This window comes from Medicago sativa, chromosome 3 (assembly GCF_051527215.1).
Source record: "Medicago sativa cultivar Bolivia chromosome 3, Bolivia_mono, whole genome shotgun sequence".
Taxonomy (NCBI): domain Eukaryota; kingdom Viridiplantae; phylum Streptophyta; class Magnoliopsida; order Fabales; family Fabaceae; genus Medicago; species Medicago sativa.
The window spans coordinates 61,726,484-61,746,085 of NC_140751.1; the positions used below are offsets into that span (position 1 = coordinate 61,726,484).

The 19,602-nt window shown below is 34.4% G+C and overlaps 2 protein-coding genes across 2 annotated transcripts; both read left to right on the forward strand.

The window, feature by feature from the left end:
* The first annotated feature begins 9,737 nt into the window (after positions 1–9,737).
* On the forward strand, positions 9,738–10,901 carry LOC146938915 (E3 ubiquitin-protein ligase RSL1-like). Its single transcript, XM_085749702.1, has 2 exons — positions 9,738–10,693; positions 10,829–10,901. Exons 1-2 carry the CDS (start codon positions 9,738–9,740, stop codon positions 10,899–10,901), a joined length of 1,029 nt encoding a protein of 342 aa, XP_085605828.1.
* A 2,977-nt stretch (positions 10,902–13,878) lies between these two features.
* On the forward strand, positions 13,879–16,137 carry LOC146938916 (E3 ubiquitin-protein ligase RSL1-like). The gene is made up of 3 exons (XM_085749703.1): positions 13,879–14,675; positions 15,333–15,392; positions 16,050–16,137. Exons 1-3 carry the CDS (start codon positions 13,879–13,881, stop codon positions 16,135–16,137), a joined length of 945 nt encoding a protein of 314 aa, XP_085605829.1.
* The last annotated feature ends 3,465 nt before the right edge of the window (positions 16,138–19,602 follow it).

Below are 19,602 nucleotides of genomic sequence, written 5' to 3' on the forward strand. Positions count from 1 at the left end.
TATTAACTGTAACATGTTATTCAATCAATTTTGATATATATTATTTATGATATGTGAGGTATTTATTCATCAATTCTTATATATATCATACTATCATCCATTTGGTTTATCGATGCTATATATATATACATATGCAACAGATTTTCTTTGTTTTGCTATCGATGGTTTCATCTTCCTTTTAACTCTTGGCATATTCACGTTACCTACTAATGTACATATGCTGTCCGACCCTTATGGTTCATATTAATTGCCAAATATTTTCTCTTTTTCTTGTGATTCAATTATTCATGGATGCCTATTTGTTTATAATATCCACTGTAGATATATTTTTATGTCTTTCCTTTAAGAATACTTTAATATATGTATATATTTATTTCCGAAAGGAAGAGATTAGTATTTTAATTCATTATTTTGATAGTTTAATATATATTCATTTTCATGATTCTGATCTTATATGATTTGATAATGTGTATTAATGTGTTATATAAAGATGTGTTATTTGAAGATGTATGATTTAAAGATGTGCTATTTGAAGATGTATGATTTAAAGATGTGTTGTATGAAGATGTGTGATTTAAAGATGTGTTATATTATGATGTTGATATGCTATGAATTAATATGTGCTGCATATGTTGTTGTTGATCTTATTAAAGTTGTAAATGTCGGTCTAAGTCAAAGAGTTTGTTAAGTCGTCGAGTCGTTATGAAGTCATCAAGCTGTTAAGATGTCATGTTGTCAAGATGTTAAGATGTCATAGATGTTCATGAAGTTTCTAAGACGTAAGATGTTGAGTCCATGCATACTCATTTAAAGATGAGGGCTCATGCCCTGGAGCTTTTGCTCAACCACGACGATGGAGCTTTTGCTCAACTACGACGATGAAGCTTTTGCTCAACCAGAGACGAGGGCTCATGCCCTAGGAGCTTTTGCTCAATAGCGACGAGGGCTTATGCCCTAGATTGGTACCACATGCATTTGCATTTTCATGATGATTCAAGATAGTTTAAGACGTTAAGAGTTGCATAGTCGAGTCTAGATGCATTGTCAAGTCAAGTTGTTAAGTTGTGATGTTTTAACGAATTACTTTGTGATGCCTTTTAGTATGATGATATGTGACGATGATCGTGACTGCTATATGATGATATATTGCTAAGATGAAATGATGATGTCTATGTATTTGATTATAATTGTTAAATTATAAGATGTTTATATTGTTAAATGTAATTTATGATTTATAAGCTTAATATTATTGTTTGAGAAATCTCACCCCTTTGCTTGAAAATGTTGCTCTTCGTATGGGTAACTTGCAGGTAACCAAGATTAGTTGCGGTCGTGAGTGGACTCCTCACAAGTGTGTGTGTCTTAGGGTGCTCTGATACGTAACGGGATGGGAGTTTTGACTTTGTTTTCTATTCCTTACGTATTGTTTTATGAGATTTTATAATAAAGATGTTGGACTGAACCAGTTATTATGTTTTAGACTTTTATGATGATGAGGCCTTAGTGCCAAAGACTATTTATGATGTTGAAATATTTCCGCTGCGAGATTTTAAAGATTATATTGTTATATTTTTTTAAGGATAAATTATTATTTATTCCATTTACGATTTTTAAGAAATGTGACATTCCGTTTTATGATGAAAAACTCTGATTTTATTAAGAAATTTTTACGTTGGGAAAACGGGGTGTTACATTTCTCCATAAGATGAATAATTTCAAAAGCTTCCACGACATTGTCCACTATGGACCGATTAGGAACAAAAGCTGACTGCTCCACATAAACACTTTTGTTAAGAACATGTTTCAATCTATTAGCAACGACCTTTGATAAAGTCTAGTAGACAACACTACAAAGGATATTATAGGTAACAAATCATTCATATTAAGCGGACTACTTTAAAGATCAATGAAATATTTTATTATTGATAGAATTTGAGAAAGGTCCCTTTTCTATCCAAGTACAATGGATCTTAAAAATTTCAACTCCAGCCACAAATATCCCAAGAATTTTTATAAAAACCAGGATTCGAACCATATCAGACGCAGACCCATAAGCCTTATCTGAATCCATTTGTTTCAAGCCTAAAAAAATCCCATACTAGAGAAATGTGTTACCAAAATTTCATTATCATTTGATGAGATTTGAGAACCATTAGCCTCCAAACACAGAACCATAAGCACTAGTTTTAGGAGAAAACAACTCGTCAAAATACTTGTGTGCCTTTTATTGGAGAAGTAAAAGACCCTCCATAACTATTCCTCCATCATCTTGTAACCGTGATAATTTGTTCGGGCTTTGATCTGCACGTGTGAGGCGTGCAAAAATTATGTCTTGAGATGACTATACCTTAAACGAAATGCCATGTTGCTTCCAGTCTTGATCCTCTCTAACAATGAGATTCATAATTTTTCTCTTAATATAATGTCATATTTGACTCTTGTGTTGCACTTCCGACTCCACTTCAATAAACTATCAGCACTACCACCTAACCTAACACCGATTACCCTCAATACCATCGTGCTCTAGAAGACACTTTTTATCAAAACAGTAAGGTCTTCAATACGAGCTAATGGGAGGAATATCAAACTGCAGCAGAATCAGACCATGATATGATATCGTGGATATGAGATTTGAGAGAGGGCTTGAGGAAATATCATTAACCACTCTAAATTAGCCATCGCCCTATCCAAACTTTGCCCCTCCAAGTGAACGTATACCCATTCAAATGGATATCAATGAGGCCGACATCACTAACCGCTCCACAAATATCGTGCTTAAGATAAATGGGATGACAAACCCAACCTCTTTTGTCCTCTAGGTGACAACAAATCATTACAACCTCCCGTTAAACACCCTGGAAGTCTTAGAATTCTGAGATCAAAGTCTCAATATCTCATTTGCCCATAAAATTTCTTCATTAGCTTGATAGAAACTATGCATTCTTTTCTTTTCACCTTGTATCCTATTGGTTTCTTGATGTACCCTTCTTCTTTGAGGACTCCATTAAAAAAGTCACACTTCACGTCTATTCGATAAAATTTTAGCTTATGTTGAGATGCTAGAAATATTATGAGCTTTATGATATTCAGTCGAGCGACTCAGAATAAACACGGCCTTTTTATTGTAGCCTTTTGAAAATAATCTTAAAGGATTAAACTTCTTCAACTATTGGATCTCCCTATCTCTTAACTTGTACAACTTCTTCAAAATCACTGGTTCATAAATTACAGAAAGGTAAAATAGCGTGAGATTATACATTCCTTTAGTTTCCTCGTAGAGATTTTCAAGCCTTCATGGTGATAAAGCTCGTGTGTTGGCATAGAGATCTTGAAGACTTCATGTACACGTCGTAATCCTTTCACTACTTCTTTCTTTAGAAGTGGGTGACGTTGGTGAGCGGCAAACTTGTTTCACTACGTCATTATCCTTTTGGGAAAAAATTGTATTCCTTTTTGTGTGCTCCAAATCCCCATTTTCTTTTTTTTTCTTCAACAAATACCACATCTCGGATAATTACAATCTTGTTGTTTTCTGGGTTGTATAACTTGTAGCCCTTTGAGCTTTGATCATAACCGACAAAGATGAAATTCTCAGTCTTGTCATCAAGCTTTGCTCTTTTCTCATTTAGAATGTGAAAATGGGTTATAATCTCGATGACCCTTAAGTGTGAAATACATGGCTTTCTTCCGCTCCATGCTTCTTGTGGTGTAGTTCCCCATACACTCCTTGTTGGATATCGATTAGATAGATAGACTGCATACACCACAACTTCATCCCAAATTCTTTTGGTAGTTTCTTGTTTTTGAGCATGCTTCGAGCATGTCAAGTATTGTTTTATTCTTCCTTTCCACCACACCATTTTATTGGGGGGGGGGGGGGGGGGGGGCGGAGGGGTGGTTCCTGAAAATGTTAGTGGACGGCTGATTCCATTCTCTTCACAGAACTTGGAACTCTTTAGAAGTGAATTCTCCTCCTCAGTCAGTCCACATAACTTTTATCTTCCGACCGCTTTCTTTCTCCACAATAACTTTAAACTTCATAAATTTGGTAAAGACTTCTAATTTCTGTTTGAAGAAATAGATCCGAGGTTTTCTTGGAAAATCATCAATGGAAAGGAGGAAATACATGTTTTTACCTAGTGAGATTGACTTGATTGACCCATAACCGTTAGCATGTATAAGCCCGAGCGACTTCTTGGCTCTTGAGTTTAACACGTTTGGAAAACTCATCCGAAATTGCTTCCCAAGTAAACATCCTTCACATATATAACTGATCTTGATGGTTGATAAGTGGAAGCTCTCTCACCGTATTTTGTTTTGCCACAAAGCTTGAGCCTCCAAAATTTAACTACCCAAATCGAAGGTGCCAAAGCCACGAAGCATCATGATAGCAAGCTTTGAGACATTTTCCAAAGTTAAATTAGCAAATAATTTCATGGGTTTGTTGAAGGAGTACGAGATTTTTGGGTAATTATTTTACCAAAGAAAATACATTTAATTAAAAAAACCTCAAATAATTTTACCTATGTAATAAATATGTATTTTGTGAACTCAAAATAACACGTCTACAATTTTCCATTGTCATTTGCCATCAAAGACCATAATTGAATGAATTTGAAATAATAGAGGTTAAAATAAAAAATCCACATGAATGAGAAAGACATCAAAAAACTAAATTTTAAGATAAAAAAAATTAAACAAATGACATCCAAAAAGTAAAATAAAATAGAGTTCATTTTAATGTTGATACTTTCGAGGAATGCTACATTGAATTTGATCATCACATTAGACTAAGAGAATCCACGTAAGTGAGTTTGACACCACATCTTCATCATAAACATTAAAACATTAGGTATAAAAGTCATATCACTTACATGTCATTGAACATATACTCTTACACACAATGTGGAACTTTAAGTAATACCTGATACATTAACCTCTCTCCCTCAAGTATGAGACTATCCACTTTCGGGATCTACCACTAGGAACGTCTTATACTTGCTCACAAAGTCAAATCACGATATAATACCATTGTTGAACTTTATGGGGGAGTCAACACTGGTGTGGATTGATCCATTTAACACAGGGCAACCACACAAATGATAGTAATACTATATTGTGCTTTTGGTACATGTGTCCATAATTGAGAATGGAGATAATTGTTGGTAATTTATAGGTTTGTTGTAGAAGCTAGATATTTTTGGGTAATTAACTCACCAAAAATTTACGCTCAATTAAAAAAAACGTCGCAACATTTAAAAGATTCAAATAAACACGTATTTTGATAACTCAGCAAAACACATCAGAGTTTATATATGATTAAATCCACCAAAGACCAAAAATGAAAGGATTTAAAATACTAGGGATTAATTAAAAAATGTTGCATAAAAGTAAATGATACCCAAAACCTTAATTTAATATAAAACTTAAACATCTACTCTTATATTCGTGATCACACTTATATGTTTGTCAACATCTACTCTTGCATCTACTGTGGAATTTTAAGTCAAAATTGACACATTAGCATATTTTCCTTAAGTGTGAGACTCACTGTATTTGTGATTTGATGAAATAGCCAAATAAGGTGAGACAAAGAAACAACATGGCAAAAAAGGTGGAATGATAGTGATTTAATTGAGGGAGGTTTATGTTCCTATATTTAATGAAAAGAGAGAAAGGAAATTTGAAAAAGAAAAAATACGAAAAAGAAATTTGAACCTGAGAGAAATGATAAAGAAAAAAAATTAGTGTGTATTTTGTCCGTGGAAGTATTCAGAGTAGAGTGAGTTATTAGTAATTGTATGGGTTAGCTGAAGGAGTTTGAGATTAATGAGTAGTATTTTACTAATAGAAATAGACTAAATTAAAAAAAATGTCGCATCATTTTAGAATGTCACTTTATCAACTCAACATAACACATCTGCATTTTCCAATTATCAAATTCCACCAAAGACTAAAAGTGAAAGTACATCAACAACCAACAAAAACCAAATCTTATCTCACTAAGTAGAGTTAGCTATAGAGATTAAAAAAATGTGTTTGCTGTATAGCAAGGCTACCATAAACAAGATTAAAGATCAAAAATGGAGGTATTTGAAAGAACATAGGTTAGATAAAAGCAATTGCATGAAAGTGAATGACATTAAAAAACTTATATATAATAAAGATCAAAAGTGGAGGTATTTGAAAGAACATAGGTTAGATAAAAGCAATTGCATGAAAGTGAATGACATTAAAAAACTTATATTTAATATAAAAAATTAAGCAAAGGACATACAAGAACAAAAATAACAATTTACCATAATGTTTGGAGTTATGAGGGAGCCTATAATGACTTGGATCATCATATTTGGCTAAAAGAAACCCCATAAGTGAGATTGACATCACATCTTCATCTAAAACCTTAAGACATTAGGTATATTAGTCATGTCACTTATATGTTGCTCAATATATACGCTTTCATCTAATGTAGAATTTAATTTACAAATGACGCATTAACATCTCTCCCTTAAGTGTGAGATTCTCTGTGTCTATGATATGGCGAGATAGTGAAATAAGATACGAGGAACAATATGGTAAAAAAATGTGAGTTGGTGGCTATTTCATAGAAGGGTTTCTTTATTCCTTTCCTTAATAAGAAAATAGAAACTAAATTAGAAAAAGAAAGAAGACAGAAAAGGAATTTGAACATGAGAGAAATGATAAGAAGAAAAACTAAGGAGAGTGGGTTTTATCCGTGACAATATAGGGAATAAAATGAGTTGTTGATAATTTTATGAATTTGTTGAAGGAGTTGGAAGTCACTGGATATTAATCATGCTACCAAAATAATAAACTCAATCAACAAATGTCACATCAAATTCAGATGTCTAATACACATGTATTTTGTCAACTCAACACAACAAGTCTACATTTTTCCACTATCAGATCCCACCAAAGACTAAAAGTGAAGGGATTTGAAATAATAGAGATTGAATAACAAATGTGCATTAAAGATAATGACATCCAGAAGCTAAAATTTAAGTTAAAAAAATTAAACAAATGACACCCAAAAACTAACAAAAAAATTATTATAATGTTAGAACTCCTATAGGAAACTACATGGGGTTTTATCATCATATTAGTTCAAGAGCAACCACACAAGTGAGATTGACATCACATCTTCACCCAAAGTCATAAAGCATTAGGTATATGAATAATCTCCCTAATATGTTGCTCAACATCTACTCTTGCATCCAATGTCGAATTTTAACTCACACTTGATGCATTAATTGTTTGTATAAGCCCTAGAGGCCAATAGTTTATGTTAAACTTATGCTATGTAACATGACTTTTATTATTAAATGAAATATGTCATTCTTTATTATAATTGTTGTAAGATTAATAAAGCTCCTAGAATAGATAGTTCATGTGGTGGAATATTAAGTGTGACTTAATCATGAGATTACATTAACAAGGACATTATTCTTAAATGTATATGTAGTCAAGCTTTAATATAAATTGGGATAATAATAAAGCTTAGAGACTATTATGTATGTAGATTGATGACCACATCTCATTGGTCACGAATATGAGATATTAAGTCTATACATAGGTATAAATATTAGGAGTAATATTTATACTGGATTGACCTACCGTGTCATAAGATTTTATCACAATGATAATGATGTATACCACTCTTAACCTGAAACCACTATGATCCTAGATGTGGACTCAAATGATTTATTGTCATTCAAACGTTGTCTGTATTAGGATAACCATAACGTTGGTTAATGGGCACTTGACAAATCATGCTGAGGGACATGAGTGTCCTAGATGGGATTTGTCCCTCCTTCATAACAGGAGATATATCTTTAGGCCTCTTGATGGAAAAGGTTTCGTCAGATCACTTGACATTCTTGTCACTTGGGTAGCAGTGATGTGTTGCTAGATACAGCTCACTATTTATAATGTTAAATATAAGATTTAATATTTTTGTCAACGTTACAAGAACCTATAGGGTCACACACAATAGAACGATCAAATGGAGAAATATAAGTAAGACTTATAAGATGGGGTGCATTTAGCAAATAACGCTAATTAGTTAGCGAATACTAATGGGTTAATGGGCTTATGGAAGTCGAGTTGTGATTATTGACTTGGAGAGCACACAAGGAGTTCTATAAATAGAACCCTTGTGCTGATCAGTCAAAGGTTACACGTTTTGAGAAACTCTAAAGGCAAAAATCAAACCCTAGTTTTCTCTTAACTTCCAATCGTTTGGCTAGCACCAGGAACCAGAGGAGAACTGTTCGGGTGGACAACTAGAGGCTTTGCTCAAACTTTATTTCCGCTACCTTTAATGTACTCGATTTCCCTTAAGTAACATCTCTCTATTAAGTATGACACTTTCCGTGTCTGTGATCCAACGCCAAGAATCACTCCTTCTACCCCCCCCCCCCCCCCCCCCCCCCCAAACAATGTTGAACCAAGATATATGATACCACCATTGGGCCTTCTAGGTGAGTCAACATTGATGTGAATCAACACATTGTAGAATGAGAAACCACACAAATGAAAAAAAATATCACATCTTTATCGAAAAATTGAAGACTTAAATATGAGTTTTATTCATTTTTTTTGTTCATCCTCCACTTTTTTATTCAATATTGAACTTTAAATGACACTTGATACATTAGAGTATTTTCTCTCTCAAATATGACAAAATTCTAGTCAATGATTGCCAAAGGTGTCCATACTAGCTCATTAACATTTTCCATTACCTTTCTTGAAGATGTAATGGTATTCTTGAAGATGTAATGGTATTTATGCACATTAATGGTAAAGTTAATTTTTAATTGTTGCAAACTAGTTAATTGTTCCAACTAATATAATCAACATTTTTTTTCCCTAAAAAAAAAAACATTTTTTTGAATAAGGAATATAATAAAAATTGTTGATAGATCCTTCCTTAAAAAAAATTGTTGATAGAATTTTCTAAATTATGTGTTGTCTCGCAAAAAACCAAACAAGCCGATGGTTTGGTTTGGTTCAATTTTTTTTAAACGAATTTAACCAACCAAACCACATATATTTTTTTTTTATTTTAGGGTTATTGTAGGGGTCGGGGTTCGAACCCGATACCCAATTTATTCACTTTGAAAAACGTGAATTCTAGTCACTAGACTATACTTGACCAAAAAAAAACCAAACTAGGTCGCAAACACCACATCCTCATCCACAATCATGAGTCACGTATCTATCTGCTAATTGTTTCATGAGGAACCCGATATTGTTGCCTTGCATCTCTGCCTATACGTTTGATCTTCCGTGTTGAGTGTGGACAGTTACGAGAGTGAAGGTAGTCAACAACAAGTGCATTCGTACATTAATTAAATAAGTTTCAAAGCAACCAAAACACATGCCAAGCCAAAACTTTTTCATTTTCTGTTTCTAGAAAAATCATGAGTCAAAATCATAGTGCTACCATGAATGTGTCTAGTTCTTCTCTTTCAGCAAATGAAACTCAAAATACTAGGAATAGAAAATCTCTTTTAGAAGATGGTGACACAAAAAAAACCCTAGGAGCTAAAAAAATCATGAGTCAAAACTATAGTCTCCCCATGACTCCGTCTCGGTCGTCTCATTTTGCAAATGAAACTCAAACTTCTAGGAACAGAAAATCTCTTTTAGAAGATCGTGACACAAACAAAACCCTAAGACCTAAAAAAATAATGAGACAAAACTATAGTATTCCCATGACTCCTTCTCATTTTGCAAATGAAACTCAATCTTTTAGGATCAGAAAATCTCTTTTAGAAGATCGTGAATCAAACAAAACCCTAGGACCTAAAAAAATAATGAGTCAAAACTATACACTTCCCATGACTCCTTCTCATTTTGCAAATGAAACTCAATCTTCTAGGAACAGAAAATCTATTTTAGAAGATCGTGACGCAAACAAAACCCTAGGACCTAAAAAAATCATGAGTCAACACTATAGTCATCCCATGACTTCTCATTTTGCAAATGAAACTCAATCTTCTAGGAACAAAAAATCTCTTTTAGAAGATCATGGTGAAGAGAAAAAGAAGCAAGCAACCACTAGGACCAACAAACATATCAAGCCAAAGACAATTATCTGTCAAGGTCAATCCTCGAAAAGCTTCAGCTGTGGTATATGCTTTGATTCTGTAGCAGTCTCTAAAATGTTCACAACAAGTTCATGCAATCATCCCTTTTGTACTAATTGCATATCCATGTATGTGGATGTTCAGAGAAAAGAGAAAGTGGTGAAACTAAATTGTCCAAAGCCAGATTGTTCTGTGGAACTGAAACCAGAACATATGCAATCCATTTTACCTAAACAAGTCATTGTTGAATGGGAATCTGCAATTTATGAATCTTCTATTGCTACGATGCAAAAAATGTACTGCCCTTATGAGAATTGTTCTCTTTTGTTGGTTAACGAGGAGTTAGAAGTTGTTACAAGTTGTGAATGTCCGTCTTGTCATAGGCTGTTTTGTGCACAATGTAAAGTTCCGTGGCATACAAATATGAATTGTCAGGAATTTCAGGAGTGGAAAGACAACCAAGATGAAGAACAATTGGAAAGGAAATTTTTGGAGTTGGCTAAAAGTGAAAAATGGCAGAGATGTCCCAAATGCTCTATGCATGTCCAGAGAAATGGTGGATGTGAACACATGAGCTGCAGGTTGCTTATCTTACCTTCTTTGGCTCATAGTTGATCATTTTCGTTAATTTTAATTTTATTAAATCATTATAATTTACTATGATTACATTATGTTAATGAAAAATGTATTTTAGACTCCATTTTCTTTATTTTCAGGTGTGGATGTAACTTCTGCTACAACTGTGGTAACGATTGGATTTATGGACATACATGCAATACTCCTAGCTAGCTAGATTATAACATTCATGGTAACTATGAAAATCTTTGTATATAGAATTAAATTTGATTTTTGATAAGCAATGAGCTGAAATAAAAGATTTTGAATTGTAGAATGATGAATTTTGAGATACACGACCTGTTTTATGTTTCCATTTGCGGAATTAGTTTCAACTCCCAATTCCCAAATATATCGTTGGATTAAACATGGTTTTAATTTTTTTTTTAAGGGATACAGTTTTAAAACATATATTTGAAGCATGAATACTGTAAAACGGTTTTAAGGGATACGGTTTTTCACATATTTGTATGATGAAGATTTAGATTTATTTATGAGTTTGATGATTTTTTTGTAAGTTTTTTTATGGATTTTTATCATTTTGTCTTCATAAAAAAGGATAACAATGCTGACATTTTATAACATAAAACCCAAATCGGGAAAAGAAAAAGATAAAGATCGAAAGTGTTACCTAATTATAACATAAATGATTAAATCAAGAAAATATATGATAAAAGACGAAATTGTTAATTGAAATTAAGTTAATGGACGAATTGTGTAATTTTGCCTTGATATGTAGTTCTCGTTTCTTACAATAGGTATTAGTGAGTCTAATAAAATTTAAAAAGAGAAGTGCTCAATGTTGGTACGTAGGATTTCTAAAGCATAAATAATGGTTGCCAATTGGAAATTTGGAAACCATTTCCACTTTATCACAATCACAAACTAAAGCATTGAGTTTACAGTGGTTTATTTTACTGCATTCTGTTTTGGCCATATCAAGAGGGGTTTGTTAAATGTCCTTTGTATATTCAGCTTGTTAATGTTTATACTGATTGTAATTTTTTTATGTTTACAGCGTTTACGCATCACGGATGCAAATGCAAATAACGATAGCTCAGGTGAAAACATATTTGGTCATTACGAGTGAGGAAGCCCGCATGGCAAATATGCAGGAAGTTCTATTTTTTAGTTAGTGATCATAATGATAGAAATTTTGGTACATGGTTCGTAGATAAAAGACTGCATCAATGTTGCAAACTTTTTCTTTTTGTCATGTTTTTGTTCTTTTTCTATTAGTGGCGATTTTTAATTTATTCGCAGAAATGATGATATGTTTTAACGCTACAGTTATTCGACTTTGGAGTAAGTATTTCAGAGAAATACAAGTGGAAATGTGGAGTGAAATTATCATTTTTATTGCAAAAGTTCATAATTATCAGGTAAATATAGGAAAATTATGAATCAATTTGCTACCATAATTAGACAAGCCCAACTACCTACAACAGCTAGTGACAGACCTAAAACATATCTGCACTCAGCAAACTTAATGGGAGAGCACTCAGCAGCAGAGCACACAAAAAAAAAAAAAATTATCAGATGTGGGAGATGATGACTCTGTATTTACAATAGCAGGTCATCGATATATAACTCTAGAATCTAAATCATGTGCAAAAAGAAGGGAAAGAAATCGCTGATATTAAAAGCCATAACAAACTAAGTTCCGTCCTATACATTGTAGACTATAATCATGAGTCATAATCATGCACATCAACAAGTAATCACATACACACAGATATAGTAGGATTCAGCAGTACACCGATGACAAAGTCGGCAAATGCATCACCAAACTATTTCAAGTAATAAAGTAGTAAGTTGGGGGAGTTTGCAAGATTTGTTGATTGTAACAGAATTAAAAAAGGGTTGAGGTGGAGTTTTGACGGCGATTAGGATCCTTCGAATTCCTTCCCCTTGTATGACCAAATACTATTTAAGGTTTATACTTATAACGTCTAACAAAGTAAGACCTACTCTAGCTACCTTTATAGACCCCTTCGTTAAGACCTACTCCAACAACGTTTATAGACCCCTTCGATTGCAAAGTTAACAAATTCAAATGGCCTCTCTCTCTCTCTCTCTCATAAAAATGTCCTCTCTCGATGCTCAAGGAATTTGGCAATAATGATAAAAGTGATCAGATTTTACTGTAAACAATAGAGTTTATACAACTTGTTTAAAAGAAGCTTAAATACGTAACTTACCAAACTTTTGCAAACATAATCATAAATTGTCATGTCTTAACCACTAAAGGGGTTCATCTCATGATGAACTTAAACACAAAAATAAAAATAAGATAAAGAAGTCAATTAAAACAAGCCAATCGCTTCGGGTTCTTGCTCTTTCTCATAGCTTATCTTGCATTTGAGAACAGATTATAAAATACATTATCTCCCTGGCATTGTAGGAGCAGCTCTACTTATGAATGTTTAGTGAATTAGTTTTAGGCTCGAAACTGATAAACTAAAATAATTAATTAAACTAAATCAAAGAAATCAGATATTAATAAGGTTAAAAATAAGGAAACAAATTGACTTTTTTATCTACAAAATATAAGGAATTATGTGTAGGCTTTGAAGCGATAATCTAAAAAAATTAATTAAATATATAAAATAAAGGGAAAATATATAAAATAAAGAGAATCGGATAATAAGAAGAAAGAAAAAAACAAATTGTCTTTTTTATTTGCAAACCAATATCTCAAAATATGAATAAATTCGTTTTTTATTTTGCAAAATGACAATTGGACCCATAAAATTAAGAAGATTATGAGTTTAACTGACGATAATTACGAAATTTTGCTGCAATACGATTTTAATGTGTTTGTATGTGTTTGTATATTAGTTGATTAATAATAATACCCCGTGAGCTTAGCTCAGTTGGTAGGGATATCGCATTTTATATGCAGGGGCCGGGGTTTGAACCCCGGACACTCCACTTCTCCACAATTAAATTTTAAATTGTGTGAGCTCGCCACTAGGCTACTTGACCAAAAAAGAAAAAAAAGATTAATAATAAATTTAAAAAAGATCCTTAAAAAGTAGTTAAAAGTTTCCTTTGTATAACCTAACCTGAAAGGGGAGTATTCATATTTTTCAAACCCTAACCTGCTTCTACTTGCCCTTATTTCTTATCTCCATCGTTAACAATCCCCATGTCTTCTTTTCCTATTTCCCCTTCAGCAAATGGAAAACAGGATTCCGATTCGATGAAAACATCTCTTTCAGAAGACCACGATGATGAAAACAAGGAGAAGACAAGGATAGCAATAACAACAAATCAAAATCAATCTCTTTCAGCAAACGGATCGCAAAACACATTGAAGAGAAAATCTCTTTCAGAATACAGTGATGATGAAAAGAAGAAAAAGACAAAGAAAGCTACCACTAGTTCTCAATCCTCAAAACGTTTATGCGGGATATGTCTTGTTTCTGTGAAAGACTCTAAAATTTTCAAAAACGGTTCATGCAGCCATCCCTTTTGTACTAAATGCATATCCAAGTACGTGAAGGTTCAAAGAAAAGAAAAACTGGTGAAAGTGAACTGTCCAGATCCAGAATGCTCTATTGAACTGAAACCCGAAAATTTGCAATCCATTTTACCTAAAAGAGTCGTTGTTGATTGGGAATCTGCTATTTGTGAGTCTAATATTGATTTGAACCAAAAAATATACTGCCCTTATAAGAATTGTTCACTTTTGTTGGTGAATGACGGGGTGGAGGGTGTTACAGGCTGTGAATGTTGCAATTGCCCTTCTTGTCATAGGCTATTCTGTGCACAATGTAAAGTTCCATGGCACGTAGATATGAATTGTGAGGAATTTCAGAAAATAGGTCAAGGTGAATATGAGTTGGATAGGAAATTCTTGACATTGGCTAAACGCAGAAAATGGCAGAGATGTCCCAAATGCTCTATGCATGTCCAGAGAGCTAGTGGATGTGTACACATGCAGGTTGTATATATTACCCTCTTTGTTTTTTTTTTTTACCAAATTAATAGTTGTGTTATATTCATGGGAATAAAAGAATTCACAACCTCTAAACATGGATTAAAATATTTGAGAAGTTGTGTGTAAATTTAATTCTTAAGAATTAAATATAAACAATTTTTAATAAACTTGTACTCTATCCGTTTCACAAAACTTGTCGCTTTTGAGGAAATTACACATACCAAGAAATCCAATAAATTTCGTTATTTTTTATGAAATTCTGTGTTTTTTCTATAATACTCTTACCCATTTATTATTTTATTCTATTATTTCTCTCTCTTTAATAAATATGTAAGGGTATTATTGATAAGCCAACAATCAATGTTCCACTGAAACTTGAAAGAGACAAGTAAAATGAAGCAAAATTATTCTCCAAAAGTGAATGTATTGTGAAATGGATGGAGCACCAAATATGAAAATGTTATATTTTTAGCCTCACAATACAAAGAATGTTTATAATAACCTTGAAATAGAAGCACCCTTGATTATTTTCAGTAATTTAACTTTAATTAAATATGTATAGTATGTTATAATTACATTATTATATTGATGAAAAAAATGATTATAAATACTTCATTTTTTTCTTCCTCCAAAAAAAAAAAAATTACTCCATTTTTTCTTTGCAGGTGTGGATGTCAATTCTGCTACAGGTGCGGTAAGGAGGGAATTCATCAAGGAAAGTGCGATCCACCTAGATTATAACATTCGAGGTAACTATGAAACTCTTTGCATATACGATCTTTATCTTTATTATATTAAACTAGTGAAAAGAAGTGCACATCGGTCTGCTCGTGTGTATATATATTATTATGTTTGTTTGTATAATTTTAAATATCCTTTTTTAATTTTTAAATATTAATGAAATTTATACGTACATTGATTTATCTTCAAATTATTGGCGATCTCGATCTGTACGGGCGAGGGCTCATTCCTCTTTTGTTACATGTTGGGAAAAGAGCCCGGTGGGGAGGGGTCAGCGGCCTCTTTCGACGATCTTTTTCTAAGTCCGCAAGGCATCGATTCTGCTCCTCGATTATCGACGTTTATCGCTAAACCGTGCGGAGCTGGTTGCCGACTAAGGCCTCCGTAGGAATGGAGTTGTAAGCCACTTCGTCGGGTCGAGGAGGACCACGGGGGGAAGTTCGTACATGGACACCACCTGTTGAGGTATCTGTTGAGAGTTTCCTCGCCTAGGATTGTTTGCAGAAGATGGCGTGCAGGTTTGTCCGTTGCGATAAACGTGGTGGACTTCGCTCTGAATGCGCGAATTGGCACCGTTGGTAGTCATGGTGTTTTAGAGTTTTAGGAAGCTTTGGTTTTTTCTATGTAAAAAACAGGGATAACTTGTTCCCCACAGACGGCGCCATTGATCGTACTGATCAGAAGGTGACTAACGGTGCAGTTTTGTACGGTGTGGTTGCGTAGTGGTGGAATGCGTCAGTCGACAACTGGAACGGCGGGGGTATACCTGTAGACATTTCGACGCTCAAGTCCATATCATAATGGGGGTTCAAAGAGATAGATTCTAGCCTTGGGGACCGCCAAGAGTCCCTTTTATATAGAGGTGGGTGTTTGCAGAGTTGTTGTAAGGCACACATGTGTTTGGAGGTTATGAATTCGTAGGAAGTAGAAGAGATTTACGGGAGCCATGATGGTGACAGTTACTGTTCATTTGAACGGGTCTCCTTTGCTCCAAGCACCCCTCCTCGTGGGGAGGGGGTATGTTGTGAGTAATGTTGCCAAATGCGGAATTTGGGCTTGGTTGTATTGGGTCTGAGTAGTTGGGCCTAAATACTTTGGCAGGTCGAGAACAATTATTATTATTATTATTATCATTATCATCATCATCATCATCATCATCATCATCATCATCATCATCATCATCATCATCATCATCATCATCATCATCATCATCTTTCGGTTACCACAAAAAAGTTTCTTTTCATATTTTTTTCTTCTTTCGGTTACCACATATCAGTTCCTTTTCATTTTTATAGATTTAACAGCCCTTGCGGTTGGGATTAGTTTCTTGGTGTACGCTTCCTACGTGTTACGATATTAAAGTTGCATCTTTAAATTTTTTGATAATTTGACTGATTCATATGATAATTTTATCATTAGAAGCTTCCATTTTTAGTGTATTTTGTTGGAACAAAATGTGTTTAACAATAAACCTTAAAGAGTTTTGATGATAACAAGGTATTAAAAATTGTAAATTGGATTAGCTAATATTTGTTCAAGTGTACAGGACCATAATTATAAAGTTACATCATCATTGGTTCTGAATGAGCAAATAAAGAGCTATGGAAACAACAAAAATTTGAAGCTTGGACGCTCCTGAAGGCAACTTGCTCCTAAAGAAAAAGCGCTCCTGAAGTCAAGCTGCTCCTGAAGAAATAGCGCTCCTGAAGTAAGCTGCTCCTGAAGAATAGTGCTCCTGAAGACAAGAGGTCCAGAAGTCACATCATCAGAAGCTGCATCATCAGAAGCTGCAGAAGTCATCTCATCAGAAGCTGCATCATCAGAAGCTGCCTCATCAGAAGCCATTTCACCAGAAGCTGAATATCAACTGGATTTGCAAAGAATCAAGAATTGAAGAATCATCAATGCAAAAGCTGTCTATTGGATTCGAAAACACAAACAAAGGATTAGTGGAGTTTGCAACGGTCATTTCAAAGGTGTTTGAAGGCATGTGTTTGCAATTTGGACGAAAGCGTTGACATTGTACTTTGTACGAATTGTACAACCACGTTCTCCACTACTCTGTTTTGTGTCTGCACTTCAAGACAAGAAAACAGCTCCAGAATACGGTCTCGCCTGCATAGATGTTCCTTTGGATAAGGAATGGATTTCAAATTGGTTCTTCATAGGACAACAACCAAATCAGGCAAAAGATCATTGGTGAAAGATCAAGCTTCAACAACGACTCTTTGGTGTGCTGGCAATTTCACAACGTCTCTTTCACACCTCTATATAAAGGAGTGAAGACCTAGAGAATTGGTAATGCAAGAACGCTGAACGAAAGACTCAAAAAGATTTTCACAAGTACCAAACCTCTGCTGAAATTGTTCTGCATTCACTTAGAATTTCTGTGTCTCAAAGTCATATCTTAGAAATTCTTAAGTCCATTGAGTCTGTATCTGATTTGTATTGTGAGCACCTCTGATTGTATATCAAGTGTTCAACCTTAAACAATTTTCTGTGTAATTTTGTTTAGTTAGGAAGTCTCTTGCAGTTGTGCTTGAGCAGGAAGTCTCTTGATTGTGTTCTTGAGCAAAGGAAGTCTCTTGCTTGTGTGCTTGAGCATTGGAAGTCTCTTGCTTGTGTGCTTGAGCATTGGAAGTCTCTTGCTTGTGTGCTTGAGCATTTGTAATCAGATATTACTCATAGTGAAATCTCCTTGGAAGTGCAAGGGGGACTGGACTACTTCCGGATTGTGGAAGGAACCAGTATAATTGCTTTGTGTCGTTCTTCTTCTCTCTCTCTGATTTATTCCGCTGCATTTAGATTCTGATTATCACTTCAGAAGCTGTCTCACTTAGCTTCTGATCAGTGTGTTCAGTTTTTAGGAGAAACGAAGAATTTTCCAAAAACACAATTCAACCCCCCTTCTTGTGTTTTTTCTCACCTTCAATTGGTATCTAGAGCCTTGGTCTGTTGTGTATCACTTAACCGTGCAACAGTCAAAGATCTGAGAAAAACATGACTACTCCTCCTCCTGATGGTGATACTAGCTATAAAAATGTCTCACATGATTATAGTGATAGTAAGAAAATCAGTGTTGGAAAAATTCCAAAGTTCAATGGAGATGCTGAAGAGTTCTCTTGGTGGAAGACCAATTTTTACAGTTACATCATGAGCCTAGATGAAGAATTGTGGGATATTCTGGAAGACGGCGTTGGTAGTTTAGTCCTTGATGAAGAAGGAGCTGCTGTGGATAGAAAGAAACATACTCCAGAACTGAGGAAACTTTACAAGAAGCATCATATTATCAGAGGAGCTCTTGTCACTGCCATACCCAAAGCAGAATACATGAAGATGAGTGACAAATCCACTGCTAAAGCTATGTTTGCTTCTCTCTGTTCAAATTATGAAGGGAGCAAGAAGGTCAAAGAAGCAAAGGCTCTCCTGCTTGTACATCAGTATGAGTTATTCAAAATGAAGGATGATGAAACTATTGAGGAGATGTACTCAAGGTTTCAAACCTTAGTTTCTGGTCTACAGATTCTAAAGAAGAGCTATGTTGCTTCTGATCATGTAAGCAAGATACTCAGAAGCTTACCTGCCAGATGGAGACCAAAAGTGACTGCCATTGAGGAAGCTAAAGATTTAAACACTTTAAGTGTCGAAGATCTTGTTAGTTCTCTCAAAGTTCATGAGTTAAGTCTTAATGAACATGAGTCTACTAAGAAGAGTAAATCAATAGCTCTTCCATCCAAAGGCAAGTCATCAAAAGCTCTCAAAGTGGTTGAATCTGAAGAGGAAGAACAGTCAAGTTCAGATTCTGAACCAGATGCTGCAGAAATGGCCATGCTCTCAAACAGACTTCAATATCTGGCCAAGAAGAACAGAAAGTTTCTCTCCAGAAGGGGTAACTCCAGAAGCTCAAGGAAAGAAGATCAGAAGGGATGCTTCAACTGTAAGAAGCCAGGTCACTTCATTGCTGAATGCCCTGATCTTCAAAGAGAAAAGTCAAAGGACAAGTCAAAGAGGTCTACCTTCAAACCAAGCAAACTCAAGAAGCAGATTAAGCAGAGTTTAATGGCAACCTGGGATGATTTGGGTAGTGAATCTGGATCTGATAAAGAGGAAGCTGATGAAGATGCAAAGGTAGCTGTTGGGTTGGTAGCAACAGCAACTTCAGAAGCTGGATCAGATTCAGACTCAGAA

Excerpts from the sequence above, each read along its gene's own strand:
- LOC146938915 (XM_085749702.1), top strand. The coding sequence starts at position 9,738 with ATGACTCCTTCTCATTTTGCAAATGAAACTCAATCTTTTAGGATCAGA. Across the intron at positions 10,694-10,828 it reads TGTGAACACATGAGCTGCAG|GTGTGGATGTAACTTCTGCT; the intron begins GTTGCTTATCTT and ends CTTTATTTTCAG.
- LOC146938916 (XM_085749703.1), top strand. The coding sequence starts at position 13,879 with ATGTCTTCTTTTCCTATTTCCCCTTCAGCAAATGGAAAACAGGATTCC. Across the intron at positions 14,676-15,332 it reads AGTGGATGTGTACACATGCA|TTGCAGGTGTGGATGTCAAT; the intron begins GGTTGTATATAT and ends TCCATTTTTTCT. Across the intron at positions 15,393-16,049 it reads GAGGGAATTCATCAAGGAAA|GGATAACTTGTTCCCCACAG; the intron begins GTGCGATCCACC and ends TGTAAAAAACAG.